Raw genomic sequence first — 18,888 nt, 5'->3', positions numbered from 1 at the left:
TGACTAAAAAAAACTAAATGCTTGTTGCATTTATCAGAGGTAAGGAAATCAACTGACTGGATGACATATTTGCCTATTCCAGGGCAATCACTGGAAATCTTAAAGAGAATAAAGACTGAAGTCATGGTCACATTTTTTTTGCAGTTTAAAGTTGTTGCATGAAAAACACTGCGAAATCTGCATAGGGATTTTTCCTGTAGAATTTCGCCTAGCAATGTAAACATGACCGTACCTTAAAACTGTTTGGGAGGATGGTTTTAACCAAAAAATACACTAACCTCTTTTCTCTCAGCCTCAGACATCCCAAATTGGTAATGACCCAGCAGGAAAGGCCAGACCTCCTTTCGCAAAGAAGGCTCAACTCCACCGAAATAAACTAGTCGCAGTAACTCCTTCTCCTCATAGGTCTGCAAAAGAGCAGGTACACACCGACTCCAAAATGGGTAAACTGACTTCCAAGCACAAAATGGTACAAATGGTATTTGAATCAATTTATTTACATTTATATTTTCCCACTATTTTACTATGTTTATCAGTCAAACCAATATATATATATATATATATATATATATATATACACACACATTGGTTTGCCTGTTTAGAGCATAAATTAGTCAGCCAGTATAAGCACACTAACGATCACAGCCATAAGGGTACTTCTGTATAGATTTTACATTGATTTGCACCCTTTAGTGCCGCCACTCTGGCACTCAGGCTCTCAGCATTAGTCATCCAAACATATTATTTATGTGATAGAACTGAGAGAACTGTGATTAGGGACAAATGAATAATAATGAGTGTCTGGCGAAGACGCTCATTTAAACGTGTCTGTTTTGGACTCCAGGCAGGTTTGTGTGTGTGTGTGCATGCTTACGCTGCAGTCTTGAAGAAACTTCTGCCACACTTCTGTCGTGAGGCCTCCATAGGCGTCACTGGGCACATCTGGTTCCACAATAGTGTGATTGACAAGGCCAGACAGGTGAGTGCGTACCGTGGACAGGTGACGGCAGTACGCCAGCCCTGAGAGGGCAAAATATGTGTGTGATTGATTGAATAAGAGAGACATCTGAGAATGTGAAGGTCACCTTTGATGGAAAAAGATGGTGTTGTGAGACTATAAATTTATGAGTAATGGATACAAACATCCATAGAAAGCACGAGAGATGATTTGGTTCTTCATGTTGTCACACAGCAACTTCAGAGGGGCCCTGAAAAGAAGATAATATTTTTTTCCCTTAAATATATATTTAACAGTTATTTCATTTAGATTTATTTTATATTTATACATTTACAGTATATTTACTTTTGTACAGAACATATAGGTTTTACATATAAACAACAAGGTGTTACTTGAGTATGAAGTAATACCCAATTGTGATTTTTGGGTGAATTTAAATGTAAAAACAAACAAACAACAACAACAACAATAATAATAACAATAATAATAATAGTCATTGCAGTAGTAGTAGTTGTTGTTATAAAGTTTACATTTCTACCCAAATTAAATGTAAATTCTACTGTGTACCTCAGAAGCTTATTCCTGTTTATCTGCAGGTTTCTTTTCAATTCTAATTAAATGAATCAAAATGGACTATACAATTTTTCATTCTGTCATTGTACCTTTCATGATTGCATCCATTGGGCGGTGCTCCATCAGAGAAACTACTCTGTGAGCAGGAAGAGCAAGATGATTTCCTTGGTGTTGGGTGCCACATGTTTGCTCCCTGATCTATCAATTCTGGTGCCACTAACAGACAAACACACACAGAGAAATCTGATTATGCATTGAACATCTGGATACAAAAAGGAACTTATGTAGCCAAAAGCAGAGCAACAAGAACCCACTATTACACCCAGCTTTAAAAAAAAAAAGAAAATATTGCAATAATATCAGTCTGCATGGATTTAATGAAGTAATAATGGCTGCCGTGACACTCAAAATGAACAGGATCACATTCCAGGTCAGATTTAAAAGCCACTATTACTGTTACAAACACATATGGTTATTATATAGTAAACATAAATTTCAAGTCTCCCGGGAAAACACTCAACCATTAGCCCACAATTAACCAAGGGTCATTAAATTTCACTGGAGGAGGACTCCTGAACAAAACAGAAAACTCACACTGGCAACTAAGTGATTGCTTGCAGACGTAGAGGCCATAAAAGCAAGCATAAACCAGCAAGAAGTTGGCGCGTCAGACTGATACATGAACACATAAATGAGCGGTGACAGGGAGAATTACAGCTGAGCTCAGGGGAGGATGGGGACTCTCCCGGGGAGCTGCAGTGGCGCTTTGGCATCACCAGCGTCTGCTGTTTAGGAGGCCACAGCCCTCTCGAGTTCAGGGAGAGAGATCGGGCCAGGAAAACAGTACCCAGTGAAAGACGGGAGGACTGGGTAAAAGTCACTGTAATGAGTCAAAACATCTCTGTAAAACCAAAGGAATGTTTATGACAGATGACATATGAATGGATAAAAACCAAAATGACAAACAATACCTAGATGGATACAAGAGGCCCTTTTTGCTATTATCCACTTCTAAAAGCTGATATTAAAATAACCGTACCATAATCGGGAAACATTTACTGGCTCAAGAGCTTGTTTGATACCATGATTCAGTCTCTTACCAAATTCTGACTGACTGTTTGGGAAAACAATACGGAAGACAAAATCTGTTGCTTCTTCCTCTTCTTTGTCTGAGACAGAGTCTGAGGATCCCTGTGGACATCTCTTCTTTAGCTTAGGAAATACCTTACCCTGGAAAAAGAAAAGTGAAGCATCAGTTCGACATACATGACTGCAGATGATCTAGAACAAATTATTTTTTCCATTTAGAATGTATTTGTAACACACAAAATGAATTGCAATTGACAGATTAATCAATCAAGACATACAAATAAGAGCACAGTGAGAGATCGTAATTGATCTAAATAATACGGTAAAAATCAGTGTAGCGTCTTGAATCTGTAGCTCAAACAGTGAAGCAGTATAAGTCTCTTATACTCAACCAAGGCTACATTTATTTGATTAAAAATACAGTAAAACAAGTAATATTGTAAAATATAATTAGAATATTTTTATTGGTTTTAAAATGTTATTTATTCCTGTGATGGCAAAGCTGAATTTTTGGCAGACATTACTCCAGTGTCACATGATCCTTCAGAAATCATTCTAGCATGCTGATTTGGCACTCAAAAACATTTCTTATTGTTATGAATGTTGAAAACACTTGTTGTGCAACTTAATATTTAAGTGGAAACCGTGAAACGTTATGGATGCTTTGATGAATAAAAAAATATTTAATTGAAAAAGAAATGTTTTGTAACAAATGTCTTTTGATCAATTTAAGGCATCCTTGCTGAATAAAAGTACTGATTTCTTTCAACTCTTACTGCCCCCTGTACTGTACTGAGTGTAATGTATGAAGTAATTGTAGAAATATTTAAAAAACACTGTGATTTAAGGGTCATATCAAACAGAGTTGTCTTAGACTAAAACAGAGGATACTAATAAAAATACTTGGTCAAATAATGGCAATGTTTTTCACTCAGCATCTTAAAATGTTACTGTTCCACAAATGCTGAAAAGTTATAATCCTAATGGAAGAACAAACAATTGTCAGTCGGTACACACTTTACATATTCTGAAATTAGAGTAAGTGTGTATATTGGAGGAAGGTGCAGTGTCGGGGAAAGTTACTTTTAAAAGTAATGCATTACAATATTGCGTTACTTCCTAAAAAAGTAACTAATTACGGTACTTAGTTACTTTTTATTGAAAGTAATGCATTACGCTACTTTTGCGTTACTTTTTAAATCTGGGCTGGGCCTGCTTGTTTGCTTTTAATATAAAAAGTTCTATTTTTGGCAAATGTAATCAGATTTTTTTTTTTTTGTGAGTGAGTGAGATGAATTAATGCATGTTCACATTTATTCTAGAACTAAAGTAACATCTTACTCCCGATTTCTCTCAACAAGGGAACAGGAGAGCTTTCAATCAATAAATGGGAAAAAAAAGTAACTAGCGTTACTTATTTGAAAAAGTAACTCAGATATTTTCTTGTAAATTAAAAAGTAATGCGTTACTTTACTAGTTACTTGAAAAAAAGTAATCTGATTACGTAACTCGCGTTACTTGTAATACGTTACCCCCAACACTGAGAAGGTGTACAGTAACATTACATTTTGTACAGATCACTTTCTTACCTTTCCTCTCTGGGACCAAAGCGGCGGGTCTAACTGGCCGTGAGGCAGCAGACCATTTTCCAGACAGGAGAGGAACTGTAGGAGGTGACCACCACGGGGAAAACGAAGCGGTGGCCTTTGAATCCCATCCTGACTAACCAGAACCACTGTTCCCCCACAATCCACTGCAGACAAAAATACATACACAATTGAATTAATATGAAATAATGTGACATGTTCATTGACATTTAAAGGACACAGTCTCTCGCTATCACATATTACTAGGTTAAATACTTGAATGTTTTGTACATAGTGAACTCTTCTGTAGCATGCAAATCATTTCCTCTCTTAACTGTATCTAAAATCTGAATCATCATGATATTCTTAATATTGAAGCCATGACACAGCCTGTACAGTAAGGAATCATTCAATGGCATTATTAGCAGAATTACATTGCTTTATAATCTGAGTAAAGCCTCACTTTAAATTCTCATCTCTCTCCAGAAGCAATTATGTTCTGATAAATTCTGCTCTCTCTCATCGGTCCGCTGGTCTTGTGCTCGGATGAATATGAAAAGGGCAAGTACAACTGAGGATATTGGCTGAATATCTGAGTACACCCAAGTGGATTTACTTCACCAAAAGGGACTAGATACTGATTAACTTTTAGCCTTCAGAAACACTGTAGGGTCTCTATGAATGTTGGAGAATTTTGTGCTATCACATTACGGTCATATTATATGTTAGGGGTGGGCAATCTGACAATTTTATATCGTGATCGATCTTGAAGACATCTACTGTATGATCTACTTTTTGAAGCGAATCGCAGAGATTGTGATCTTTTATGCCCTAGTAATAATGTTAAAACTACAGCAATGACTGCCTATTAGATTATATCACGTGTCTCTATCATGTGTCTTTCACGCATGGTGACGTGTTTAAAAAACAACTCAACGTGAGCTAGCAGCAGTAATGTGAAGAATCAAATTTTAGTTTCAGTTTCTATTTGTGCCACATGATGTTCCATTCCTTTAACGCGGTGCGCTTTCGCCTCTCCAAAACTTAACGTCCAAATCAGTCCAATCATGTAATGTGTGTGTCGTAAAATGCAGTCTACTGTGGGACATGCTTTATTTTAAAAAGAGTTAATAAACTCTGCAAAAGAGACTGTTCACCAGGCACGTTCTGTGCATATTGGTGAATATTTAAATAAAGACAGTTATGTCTTAAGTGAACATAAACAATTGGGAAAGAAATCGGGTGCGTGTCAGTATATTAGATCTATTCATTCCATCTATAAGAAACAGCAGCCTAATAAACCTACTGCTGTCTGTCATTAACGTTAATCAAACAACAAAAGACAGAAAATCACTCACTGCTCTTGACTGAATTTGGTTGTTTAATGCAATACTGTGTTTTAAGTCATAGCCTTGTTCCAGTCTGGATATTCTCAATAGTGCATCTCAAAATAGGGATTATATGTGAATTATTCAAACTGATCTGTCAGAATTATGGACAAGTAAGAAACTGCAGGATGCGTGTCATTTGGGTGCCAGTTGGATGTTTTTCAACCTGGCACAATGTCACCTACCCTGCTGATGACAGTGCAAGTACACAATCTCCTCCAGGTGGATTGTCATAGCGTAGTCCCAGTAAACACTGCAGGAAAACAGGTGAGACTTTGAGTGGCTTGTGACCAACATAACTATGAATAATATAAACCAACATAAAATAATATAAATACTTACATTCCAGTGATTCAAAACGTTTTTAATTTAAGAAAGAAAAAAATCTTGTTTTGTTTCAATTTCTGCATGAAGTTAGAAATCACTCATCAGGGGTAAAAAAAAAAAATATATATATAAAGAAGAATATTTTTTATATCAGCTTTACAATATGCATATACTATGGAAGCCCGGTTCCGCCACTGAATAAAAAATAAAAAGGGTAATTGTGACTTTTTATCTCACAATTCTGACTTTTTTTCTCAGAATTGCTTGATACAAACTCGCAATTGCGAGTTAAAAAGTCATAATTGTGAGATATAAACTCGCAATTCTGAGAACATATCAGCCCCCCCCCCTCAAAATTGGACTTTAACTCGCAATTGCGAGTTTATATCATGCAATTCTGAGAAAAAAAGTCAGAATTGCGAGTTTATATCTCACAATTCTGTGAAAAAAAGTCTGAATTGTGAGAAAAAAAGTCGCAATAACCTTTTTTTTATTTTTTATTCAGTGGCGGAAACGGGCTTCCATAATTTACAGTCGATTTTAGTATTAGGATAAAGGGAAAAATGTCACTATATACAGTTAAAAATATATACATAAAACAACATTATACAATATTATATTATAAACATTGAACAAATCAATAAATGCATTACTTTGCTTTCAAATGTTAAACCTTAAACCATAGAGCTTTTGTTTCGGTGGAAAGGTTTCTGCAGGTTTAAAGATTTTTAAATATTAATTCTCTTTTGTTGACAACAGATTTAGAAATGGTTCTCATTACTTAGGAAGATTAAGAATGGAACGCTTCACTGAAATGTGTCGAGTTTGCATCCCTGTATTATGGTGGAACGAGAAATCCTGTAATATATTACATCTTATCATATCCTGTGATACTCCGATTCAAAGAGATCAATCATACATTACATTTTATTAAAAGAACAAACCAATGCTATTTCCACTTTATTCTGTTTATTCTGAGTCCCACCTCTTCTCATAGTCGAGATCGCCCATGGAGCCGTTCATTAGCTGATTTGGCGTCCATTTCAGAGTCATGCAATCAGCCGTCTGGTGTAGAGAGAGGTACCCTGGGATTGCTTCCATATCATCCCTCTGAAAGCACCACAACAGAAGCCCACGTTATGAAGCAACTACAAATCTATAGTCAATAATAAATGCTGCTCATACTATGTTTTCAGCTAGTAGCTTTTTGCACTTTTATTATATATTTTCTATGTAATTACAATAAAGCAAACAATAATTTAATCTTTACATAAAATATGCAGTCAGAAATAACCCCCTAAAGATCTGTCATAATTGACAGCTGTTTAATGCATTATTCACCGGCTGCACCAGTACGTTGTTCTTGCCGAACAGGAGGGTCGCTCTGGAATTCTGATGAAGAGACTCCACATAGTCTCTGGCAGCGGGGGAGGGAGATGGCCTTTCATCCATACTACTACTGGAGTGTCTTTTCTGAATCTGAACACACACATGCACACATTATTAAGAACTGAGGGCAATCGCTAACCTAATATGTTTCTACCAAAACATTACATCAGCAAATAATGCAACCAGACAACATACACAATTAAAGTGATAAACCCTAGCAAACAAAGTGTTATAGGAGCTATTCATCTTGTTTTCCTAACAATACGCCACTGCATCGATCTGTCCAAGGTGGATAAATGTGTGGCCGCTGGTGAGTCACTAGATGTATACTTGCATCTCCTCTTTCATATATCAAAAAGGCTCTCGGCACCAAAAACTGGGCTTTTACAGCTTACTAGCAGATTTTTATACATCAGAAAACAAGCCCGGAGTGCAGTGCAGTCAGATCTATCAGAGACGAAAAACAAGTGCTGCGTGTCCTGCTGTTGTGTGGGTGTTGGCGATGGCCAGAGAGGGTGATCAGTCAGGAATCTGACGGCTGCGTTTGGTAATGGAGCTGGGTAATGATGTGAAACATATCTCTTGAGTGGAGGTTCATACTCTCCTCAGAAACATGGACTACACTCAAACACACAGACCACAGCATGACTCTTATGGACCACAACCCTCTTCAGAAGCCTGTGATGAAGTGAACTGCACTGATTTCAAAGGCTAGAACCTCACCGAACAAGAGCAAATACACAAACTAAAAGGTCTTGCTCTGAAATATTGAAATGTAATTTATTTTGCCTTTGCCATATCTATGTTACGCAGTCTGTTGTATAAGAAAACATCCAAACCTGATAACCAGCTTACACAAGATGTTGAAAGCTTGCTTAAAAACAAGCTTTATTGGCTATGTCACTATGTATTATGACTTCAATGTGACATGCAATTGACTGACTATAAACTGCTTTTGACCCCTGACATTTCCTTGAGGCACGGTTGAATGCATCAAGTGAATTTCAAATGGCCTGAACCTTACAGTTTGAAATGGCACTTCCATCTCGTTCAAATGCACAAGAGCTTTCAATTGTGCTAAGACTGAGAATATCAGTGTATCTATAAAATTAGCTCTTACTCTTGACCTTCTTTTAAGAACGTACCATCTTAAATATTGTGTAAAGTGCCATAACCCAGAATGCTAAGATCAATATATCACCCTGCACATAATTGTGATGAAATTTCTGCAATATCAGCACTAAACAGAACTGCACATTTACGTACAGTTGCACATTCAACTGGGATAAGATAAAGTATTTCAACTCACAAAAACTGTGTTAAACCCGTTTATACAATCACAGGTCACTCACACAGAGGGCAGGTCTCTTTGTAGGAGAGTCTTGTCGGCAATGGCCACTGTGAATACGATGCCTTTGCACCAACTCGTCAGCTGAAGGATCTGTCCAGAAATGATCTGCCGTCTTCATTTTAGTGTACTCCAATGCACAGGGGCCCACTAAAGAAGAAATAAAGTTGAACACACATTATCTGCACAATGCCAGGAATACAAAAGACACAATATGACACAAAATAGCTCCGTCCAAAACCTAGTGAGCTGCCTCCCTAAATAGGCAGCTGCAGCATCCCTTCATTAGTGAATGATTCCACATAATTAGTGCTCTGAACTGATTTCAATAGAATTTGATGTTATCATGTTGCTAAGTTAATGGCCTGAAACTCAAATAAGCATAAAAATATGTAGAACACAAATATTGGGTAAAATAATAAACTTAACTAGTGGATCATTTACAAATAATATGTGACCCTGGACCACAAAACCAGTCATAAGGGTAAATTTTTTGAAATTGAGATTTATACATCATCTGAAAGCTGAATAACTAAGCTTTCAATTGATGTAACTTTCCTTTGTTAGGATAGGACAATATTTGACCGAGATACAACTATTTGAAAATCTGGAATCTGAGGTTGCAAAAAAATCTAAATACTGAGAAAATCGCCTTTAAAGTTGTCCAAATGAAGTCCTTAGCAATGCATATTACTAAACAAAAATTAAGTTTTGATATATTTAAGGTAGGAAATTTACAAAATATCTTCATGGAACATGATCTTTACTTAATATCCTAATGATTTTTGGCATAAAAGAAAAATCGATCATTTTGACCCATACAATGTATTTTTGGCTATTGCTACAAATATACCCCAGCGACTTAAGACTGGTTTTGTGGTCCAGGGTCACATATAGTAATATATTTCTTTACTAATACTATGCTTTTCAGTATAAAATATTTCTCTTGTCCACCAGCTTTATGTTTCCACTGAGCATGTGAAATAATTAGCTGATCACTGACTTCACTAGGTTTTAAAACAGTGCATGTAACCAGATTGCATTAAGAATGAGAATGATGATTAAAAAGCATGCCTACCTAACAAAGAGGCGAGGATAGGGCCGTCCACAGGGTCCATTAGGATAGCCTCCTTCTCATAAAACTTACTGAAACAACATTAAAAGTCACTTTAATTTAACATAATGCAAGCTGGCAAGTTTGATTGCACCTAAAAGAAACTGGTCAAGCTTGCTTTCTCTTCATATCTCTATCCCACCTCTCTCACCTGCTGTTTTCCACCAGGTACAGCACGATCTTGTCTAGCACTTTCTCAATGAGTGCGGTGTGGATCCACACATGTCTGACAGCCTGAGGTGAGAAGTTTGGGACTTTGGGCATCTTACGGCTGCTTTCGCTGTATGAGAGAGACTGACTTCGTCTGAAGTGAAGAACAAAAGGTCAATAAAACATTTTTAAACTGTCAAAATCAATTCCCATGTAGATACTTATGCGTTTAAATGAACGTTTGTCCACTGGGTGGTACCACTGAGCATATTACTCTTTCCAGGAATAGTATTTACTGGCATTTTGCCTGTGGACATACTGTATGTTGGTGGTATTTATAAGCTGCAGAAAGCAAACACATTGCAGGTTTGTTCTATTGCTTTATTGTATTTTTAAACAAGTCTGAGTTGTATGTTGTATTGGAGGAGATCACAAAGTCTGTTCTCACTTGCTTTCAAAGACCAGTTCCAGCTCCTGGGCTTTTCTGCACAGCTCTTCAGCTGGAGGGAAGCTTTTGCCCACTTTGGTGAAGAGCGCAGCTATCTTGTTGCTTCGTAGGAAACCAGCAGCTCTCCGCTTTAACCCATGAAGCACACAGGCTTCAACAGCAGCTACACACACATACATTTACACACAGACAAAATGGACAATAGGACATAAATGGACCATTTTCCATAAAGAAGAAAGAGCATGTTACGCCAGTCCATGAAAGGCTTTTTGTGTATCAGAGAAACAAAAATAGTGACATGATTGCAAAATAGTGAAAACAGTGCTGTGAAAATGTGGGAATAAACACTTTCATGTACTCATCCAGAAATTACACTACTGTTAAAAATGTTTGAGGTCAGTAGATTTCTTTTAAGGAATTAATACTTATGCTCAGCCAAGGACGTACTAAATGCATCAAAAGTGACAGTGAAAACATTTATAATGTTACAAAAAGGTCCTATTTCAAATAAATGCTGTTCTTTTGAACTTTCTATTCATCAAAGAATTCTGAGAAATAATAAAAAAAATGCATCATGATTTGCACAGAAATATTAAGCAGTACATTTCCAATGATAATAATAAAAAATATTTCTTGAGCACTAAATCAACATATTACAATGATTTCTAAAAAAATCATGGGACACTGAAGATCGAAGCAATGGCTGAGGAAATCTTTGCATCTTTGCCATCACAGGAATAAATTACATTAAAAAAAATTATTAAAATAAAACATATATTTTTATATTGCAAAATATATTTCAATATATATATTTTTGACTAAAAAAATTCAGCTTTGGTGAGCATATGAGACTGCTTTCATAAACTTAAAAAAAATCTTTAACTAAACTTTTTAACTAAACAGATAGTGTACATATTCAAGCATACTGTATTATTAGTAGGGGATAATGTACAGTCAGCTGGCCATTACTGCAAAACAATCCCTGAGACCCAGATGTGAAATGGAGGGTTCCTGTAGGACCCTAAACTGGTTTTTTTTGTGATAAAGACCGGCTGATTGTACATTATAACTCTTGTATTTGTCTAGTTTTGAACACATAAACTAACAGAAAAGATATATTAATCTAAGCATCAATTATTTCATTATGTGAAGAGCTATGCATGAAAATTGTACATGAAGTGTCAATTATACAGTTAAGCTGTAATTATACAAATACACTTAAATGGAGAATACCGCAACTGACCAGTCGAAATCTAAACATCTAGAATTCTAAAAATCTAGAAAACACTTTAATACATAATTGAAAACGTCAATTTGACTCTCTATTCTAATTCTATTTTATCTATTTGTTTTCTTTATTATTTACAAACAACTTGACCCTCTAACACTTGCACTCTCTATTCTATTTCTATTCGAACTGCTTGTTTTCGTTTTAAAAAGCCCGACACTAGCATTCTCTACTTTTTTTTTATTCTATCTACTTGTTTTCTTTTTATTTATTGTAAAAAATGACCCTCTAACACTAGCATTCTCTATTCTTTTGACTTGTTTTATTTTTATTTAAAAAAAACTTAACCCTCTAACACTTGCACTTTCTATTTCTATTCTATTCTACAAGTTTTCTTTTTATTTATTATAAAAAAATCCTTGCTACATGTACTGTGCATTAGACTAACCGAGACTCGACACAGCACTTACATATTATTGCTCTTTTGTTGGTTTTGATTGCTTATTGTCCTCATTTGTAAGTTGCTTTGGATAAAAGCATCTGCTAAATGACTAAATGTAATGCAAATATGTAATCAAACTAAAACACCCAAAGACAGTCAGATGGAACACAAATACGTCGTGGACTGAGACACAATGCACTACGTGGCAGTGCCTGCAGAGCTGATACTGAAGCTCTCTCAGGACTAATCTTGTGAATCTGCTAGGATGGGGTCGGGGGAAAGCCTGCGTAGCCATGGAAACCCTCACTGATGGAGCACTTGTGCTCATTGAGAGCTGGGCAGGGCTCTGGAACAACATCAGCTGTTTTATCTCTCTGCCTCTTTCCTCATCCTGTCCTTTTCTGTTGTTTCACCTGTCCAGTGTGTCACTTTTGTTCTCTTTTATAGCTGTTCTTTGTGATAGTCTCGATATTTAGTCTCTCTCATCTGACTCCAGCACTTTATGGCACTTCCTCTCCTCTCCTCTGCTGTGTTTATAATCTCTAGCATCAGAGTGTCACTTGTTTATCTCCTCCTCTGGTCCATTATTCGTGTCCAAGTCAGACTGAAATGCCCGAGAGATAAACCAGTCTACAGCTCAGGTTAAAATCTCTTAACAATTCAGAGAGATGCACATCCATACAAACACAGCAGCCGCTTTCATCTGATGCTGTATTCATCGCTCCTCTTTGACCAGCCTAAATGGATTCATGCCGAAGAGAGAACACAGATAAAAATAAGCGGGTGAAATGAATGAGCAGTGGACGCACAGACCATCAAACAGGTTCAAAAGGTCTTTAACATGTTTCTAAAGACACACTAACTAATGAGAGGATCTTTAGTTCATTTACAATAACAGAATCTTCTTTTAACTCACCATCATGTCATTCAGAACTCTTATTATGACTGTTTCTACTAAAAGAAGTTGTTTACAGAAGCCTCAATTTATCAAAAAGGACAAAATGCTTAATTAAAGTGACAATACAATAGCTTTGCTTATGAAACAAACAAATTCAAAGTCGTTATTCACTGAAAATTGTCCCTTCAAATCTCTTGGGCACCTTTACAAGATGTCTCAAGACATGATGTACCGGTTATAATGATGATTTGCATTTAATATCACGGGTTTTCATATAATGAATGTTATGGATTGCACGTTGAATGAAAATGCAGTAATATTGGGAAATATTAGCACAATTTGAAATAATGTTTTCCAGTATATTTTAAAATGTCATTTTCTGTGATCAAAGCTGAATTTTCAGCATCATTACTCCAGTCTACAGTGCCACATGATCCTTCAGAAATCATTCTAATATGCTGATTTGGTGCTTAAGAAACATTTCTTACTAAAATCAATGTTGAAAACAGTTGTGCTGCTTAATATTTTTGTGGAAACTTAATGACCCCATTGCAAATTCAAGTGTAAATAATAATTGCATTTAAAAATGAAGCATATAGGGGAGCTCTTCAGCGAGAGTCTTTTAGAGTCAGTTCCTCTTTTAAAGCTATTGTACAGCTTCAGGAGAGTAGTGCAGGCTACTTTCAAAAAGTGCAACCTAGAAACAGGGAAAGAAAGAAAGAAAGAAAGAAAATAGGGGTTGAAAAGACAAGTACAAGTAAGTGATGACAGAATTGTAATTTTTGGCCAAACTTCGGGCTGGGCAATAAAACGATAACGATTAACATCACAATATATTTTTCCAGCAGTTGTACACAGAAGCAGTTCCGGGCGGATGACCTCTGAGGTCAGCGTTGCACATGCGCTGGTGAGTCTCGTGAAAACCAACGTTTGTTTACAGAATCAAAAGAAGCAAAGTTTCCTTACTTTAGCAAAGGAAAACCAGTCTCCTCTTGGCTTATATCGAAATCCTCTGACATTCTTCTTTACAAATCCTCGTTTTGTACTTCTAATTAGTGACCGTTGTTTTGTTTCGATCTCTCCGCGTGCGTCACTTCTGAGCAGCGCATGCGCAAAGCTGACCTCATACGTCATTCCCCTGGAACTGCTTCTGTTTACAACAGTGAGCGCAAGCTAGATTCAAGTGATTATTACGTTTTGAATATGGATATTTTTCTTACAAAAACGCATCGATTCGCTACAGGAGGCCTTTGTTCACCCCCCGGAGCCGTGTGAGACACTTTTTTTTATGGAAAGGTGCTTTTTATTTCACGTCTTTTGGACAGAAGCAATGCAACACCCGCTGAGTGCAACAATAGAGCTTGAAAGATCAAAGACAATTTTTAATATAACTCCGACTGGACTCATCTGAAAGAAGAAAGTCATATGCACCTAGGATGCATCGGGGGTGAGTAAAACGCAGCCTAATTTTCATTTTGGGGTGAACTAACCCTTTAAGAAGTAATAGTTAAATAAGCTACAGCATTTGTGCATATGTATTAATACTAAATGCTATACATGGTTTTACCTGTTTATCATTATCTAATTGTGTGATACAATCAATGATTGTTTGGTTAATTTTAATAAAAATAGAGTCCTAACTCAAACAGTTACATTTAAATTTTACCCATAGATTTTACACTACAGGTTGTTTCAGCTTTTACAGATGTTACTGTTTTTGTTAAAGAAACTAACATTTACATCTGCATCGTGCTATCAAAGTAAAGTTTTGAAACATTATCACCCATTAGAACATGCAGAAACTAAGAAATTCTTTTCTCTAAGATATTTTGTTAAGGAAAACAGACTGAAAAGGCTTCTTCTTGTACCCCAGATTTCTGAAATGTTCACCTGTTTGGCAAGTGTTTGTCATGTTCTGACCAAAAAAACAAAAACAACCACAATTAAATATCTGCTTTATACATCTTTCACTCGGGAGGGGAAATCTGCCTTTAAACTTGAAAGATTATTTTTTTTTGACATATTTCTCAGCCCTAGCTGAACTTTCCTTTATGCTTATGCTCTGTGACTACAGCTCACTTTAGATGCATGATGGCCTGGATGCAAAGTAGGCCTCAATTATTTTTATTCCAACTGATTCTCAATTCAGTCATTTTACTGTGAGAATGAAATGACAAATCAGTATGCAAGGAAAATGAAAGCAGCTTTATCCCAAAGTAAAATGAAAATGAACATGCAGAGACAGAGAGACCGCATGAGGAAGAAAATTATATTCCAGCCAAATACGTTTCCAAAGCAATATCCAGAGCAACAAACAAGCCCCACGACTCATTGGGTCTCAGGAAATGGCACAGGGAGCAGGCGGCCACCCCCGACCCTGATCTCAAATGCTCATTAAAAATGTAATCATACCACCAACCTTAATGGTTTCTAATCACACTGTCACAGTGCGAACGAAATGAAACCTGGATATATACGATCCCTTCCACTCCCACTGACCAGCACTTTACTCTGCAACATAATGACGTAAAAGCGTCCGAGAGTGACGAACAACATGCTTTCAAAGCCACACGTAGATTAGAGACAAAATTAAGAGATGTCTTAAAACCCCACAGAACTGCACACAGTTGATAATCGTGTCCCATATCTGCAATGATGAGAAATGTCAGTGTTGACATTTCCATCTGTGGTGTGTAAACATCGCTATAATCACGATGGTTAATTACAGCAGGGTCTGGCTACCCTCCATTCATCTCCTATTATCTGCCAGTGCTTCACTAGAAGAAGCAGCAATATTAAACCATTACAGTGTAAACATACACACTCCTAATGCAATTCATCCATTATGGCATAATGATTAAGTGTTCTTTCTTTTCTCTTCCAGTATCCTTGCTTTTGTCTTGATTCTATTGAAAAGTGCCCAGAGGAAAATGCTATTGCTCAGAGGTTGCTCTTTCTTGGTTCAAGAGTTCATGATGATTCTTTCATCATTTACTCACCCTCATGCTGTTGTAGTGCTGGGCGGTATGACCAAAAATTGATATCACGGTATTTTTCAAAATTCGTTGTTTAAGCGACGTAAACCGGAATTGCAGTATTTTAAAAATTCATATCATAACAAAAATAAACACCGGTATTCGGTATGAACCGGTATACCGCCCAGCACTATGCTGTTGTAACCCTTTCTTTCTCCTGTGCAATACAATTTCTTTAAATAATGGATATTTTAAATAGCCGTTTTTGTTCATACAATGAAAATCAGGGGGATCCAAACCAACATTGGACCCAGCTGACTGAATGACTATGAGCATAACGATTTGGAACAATGAGGGAGAGAAGATAATAGAATTTAAATACATTTTCGTGTGAATCATCACATTTGTCTCAGATTCCTTAAGAGAAATGAAAGACACAAATGAGACAACCATTGACACACAAGAAGTATGGGTTTTGAATTAGAGGAATTTCTGAGAATCTTTGAGATATGTTTATTTTGAAATCTTGCATACTTTGGTACCTTGGCACATCTGGGCCAGCTTTATTATTGTTAAACAAAACCAAAACCATAAAAAAAAACATTTTTTATTATTTGAAATAAAAGAAATAACTGAAAAAAAAAATTGTGTTCTGAAATCTTATTCCAGCTATTGCCAAGACAACATTCATCATTTTTGTTTAGTTTAGGTTAAAGTAATAAATAACTAAAACTAAAAACAAAAATGTAATAAAAACAACACTTTAAAAAAAGACAAAAGCAACAAAATACATGACTAAAAATGAAAACAGAAAATACCTCATTATACCTCATACCTCATTAAAATATGAAACTCTAGAGATGTATGTGAGACCACTGGAGTCTTTTTTAGGAGAAACATCTGAGACTTCAGCAAAAGGCTATCCATTTAATCTCACTGCTGATGAAATATTAAAAAGATCTCATCTGGGGATTTTTTTCCTATAGTTGCCTCTTCTACGAACTCTTGTATTTCAGCCAGCAGAGGTTCAGCGATGTGGCAGGAGACAGTTGAGAGGACTTGAGATAGAGACAGAGCAGGGCAGAGGAGAGTCACGATGAATCAGAGCTCAATGAATTACAGGAGAGTAAACAACCGACTGAAACCAGAAACCAGCAATGCACACAGGCCCTATAATCATCTACCGAATCCCACTGCCACTGCAGGAACATAATAAAATGAGTTAACAAGGCCATTCATCAAAAGCTCTTTTTCAAGCTACTTTGATTGGTGTTATTCAGAAACACCACAGCGTGGCTAAAGAAATAATCTCCACTAGCTGTTTCTGTGAGCTCGAACTGCAAGGTTTTGTTGATTCTGTTCTACCCCGACGAGACACTTTTGAGAACAATAATCGCTTGGATGCAGAGTCTAATTTACACACATTGCAAACCTGCCAACAGCGTTTGACCCCTCACAGAGCTGTGCTGATTAAATTCTAGGGAAGGTGGTATGGTTGCCAGCATCCTGGAGTAATAAAAGCTGTTTAGAAAATATCAAATGTAAAAGTGAATAAACCAAGAAAAAAAAGAAAAGCTGAACAGGCCTATAAACCCTTCACCTAACATGCTGAATATGACCTGGCAGAAACTGGATTATTAATGACTACTCATTTATTCTTTATTATCATGTCATGCTACCTTGATGTGAATTTGCACAGCGACAGAGAAGATGCACGTCTGAGTGATTACTTTATTACGTGGACAGATTTTCTGCTGACAAACAGCGGGCAGCAATTACTGCAACACGATCAATTACACATTCATTTACTGGTCCACATACGTTGAAATTATCACTCTATGTTAATCTAGACTTAATAAACATGACACTTCTCGACATTTACGCGCTTTGATGCTTTCCAAGCCCTGCTAAATGCCGAATGTTCGCTCTACCTGGAAATCAGCCAAACCATCATGCTGCCCAACATTTGGCAGGCACTGAAACACAGATCCCCAGAGCCTCCCATGGAAAAGAAAAAAGAGGTATTTTTAATATTTCAATTGTTTGTTCTTGAAATAATTAAATGCATGAGAAATTGAGAGCAAATAGATGGAAATTCTTTGCCATCACAAAAATAAATCACATTTTAAAATATATTAAAATAGAAAACAATTGTTTTGTATTGTAATAATATTTCTAAATACTACTGCTTTTACTATATTTTTGATCAAATGAATGCCTTGGTGAGCATAAAAGACTTTACAGACAAGTTTTTACTTCTCTTAAAAATTTTATTTCATTTGATACCAAGTCATTTGATACCAAGTAACATAACCAAGAACTATTAACTAAAGTGTAGTTTTGCTAAGCACTGTCAACCCAAAGTGCAAATATTTGTGATGAATTTTAATCCAATTACACTTAAACATAGCTATAATTTTACACAGTATAAAATAAACAAAACCTTTTCAAGGAATTTTTAAAAATAAAATCTATTGTGTATCGTTTAGACCTTTTTATTATGTGTACAAAGGTAGTGGGGAAAAAAACGATAACTCTTGAGCTGCACAAGGTAATTTTGCAATGTTTGTAAAATGAAAAAGCACTTTGATCAAAAACCAAAATAAAGCATGAGAAGGTGCTCGGGGTTAGAAACAAATGTAAAACCTTTCTACCAGCACATTTCAGCTAAACATTTGTATGTTCAATGACTTACCACAGAATGAGACAATATGGCTGCTGTCTTCATGAACAAACTTCCTTGTGACTGCTTCCTCCATGATCTGCTTGACCTGTGAGACATGGAGACACAACAGAGTCAGCAGAATGCATACAGCACGATGAACTAAAGCAAACACTGTTCTACAGCTTATTTTACACATCGTGGATGTTCCCATGATTGCTGAATCTGTCGAACGATGCAGGTCTTATGAATATATTCCCTCTCACAAGTACTCTCATTTGGCACCATCAAACACTCAAAGCTGAAAAAAAAA

General features: G+C 36.3%; 1 protein-coding gene across 2 annotated transcripts in view; it reads right to left on the bottom strand.

The window, feature by feature from the left end:
- LOC107654621 (small G protein signaling modulator 1-like) overlaps positions 1-18,888 on the bottom strand; it is a 37,799-nt gene that overhangs the window by 6,638 nt on the left and 12,273 nt on the right. For both annotated transcript variants that reach the window (XM_016441778.1, XM_016441779.1), the window contains exons 3-16: positions 18,609-18,684; positions 10,371-10,533; positions 9,924-10,076; positions 9,737-9,804; positions 8,663-8,808; positions 7,263-7,400; positions 6,907-7,031; positions 5,780-5,847; positions 4,210-4,373; positions 2,632-2,761; positions 1,621-1,747; positions 1,144-1,208; positions 875-1,020; positions 279-407 (exon numbers count right to left, since the gene is read on the bottom strand). In XM_016441778.1, the coding sequence (XP_016297264.1) occupies positions 279-407; positions 875-1,020; positions 1,144-1,208; positions 1,621-1,747; positions 2,632-2,761; positions 4,210-4,373; positions 5,780-5,847; positions 6,907-7,031; positions 7,263-7,400; positions 8,663-8,808; positions 9,737-9,804; positions 9,924-10,076; positions 10,371-10,533; positions 18,609-18,684 (1,698 nt within the window). The remainder of the gene's footprint in view (positions 1-278; positions 408-874; positions 1,021-1,143; positions 1,209-1,620; positions 1,748-2,631; positions 2,762-4,209; positions 4,374-5,779; positions 5,848-6,906; positions 7,032-7,262; positions 7,401-8,662; positions 8,809-9,736; positions 9,805-9,923; positions 10,077-10,370; positions 10,534-18,608; positions 18,685-18,888) is intronic.

The sequence above is a fragment of the Sinocyclocheilus anshuiensis genome, unplaced genomic scaffold (genome assembly GCF_001515605.1).
Source record: "Sinocyclocheilus anshuiensis isolate Anshui unplaced genomic scaffold, SAMN03320099.WGS_v1.1 scaffold799, whole genome shotgun sequence".
NCBI lineage: Eukaryota > Metazoa > Chordata > Actinopteri > Cypriniformes > Cyprinidae > Sinocyclocheilus > Sinocyclocheilus anshuiensis.
Note: the sequence above shows the minus strand (reverse complement) of the source record. Positions and strands in the feature narration are given on the sequence as shown.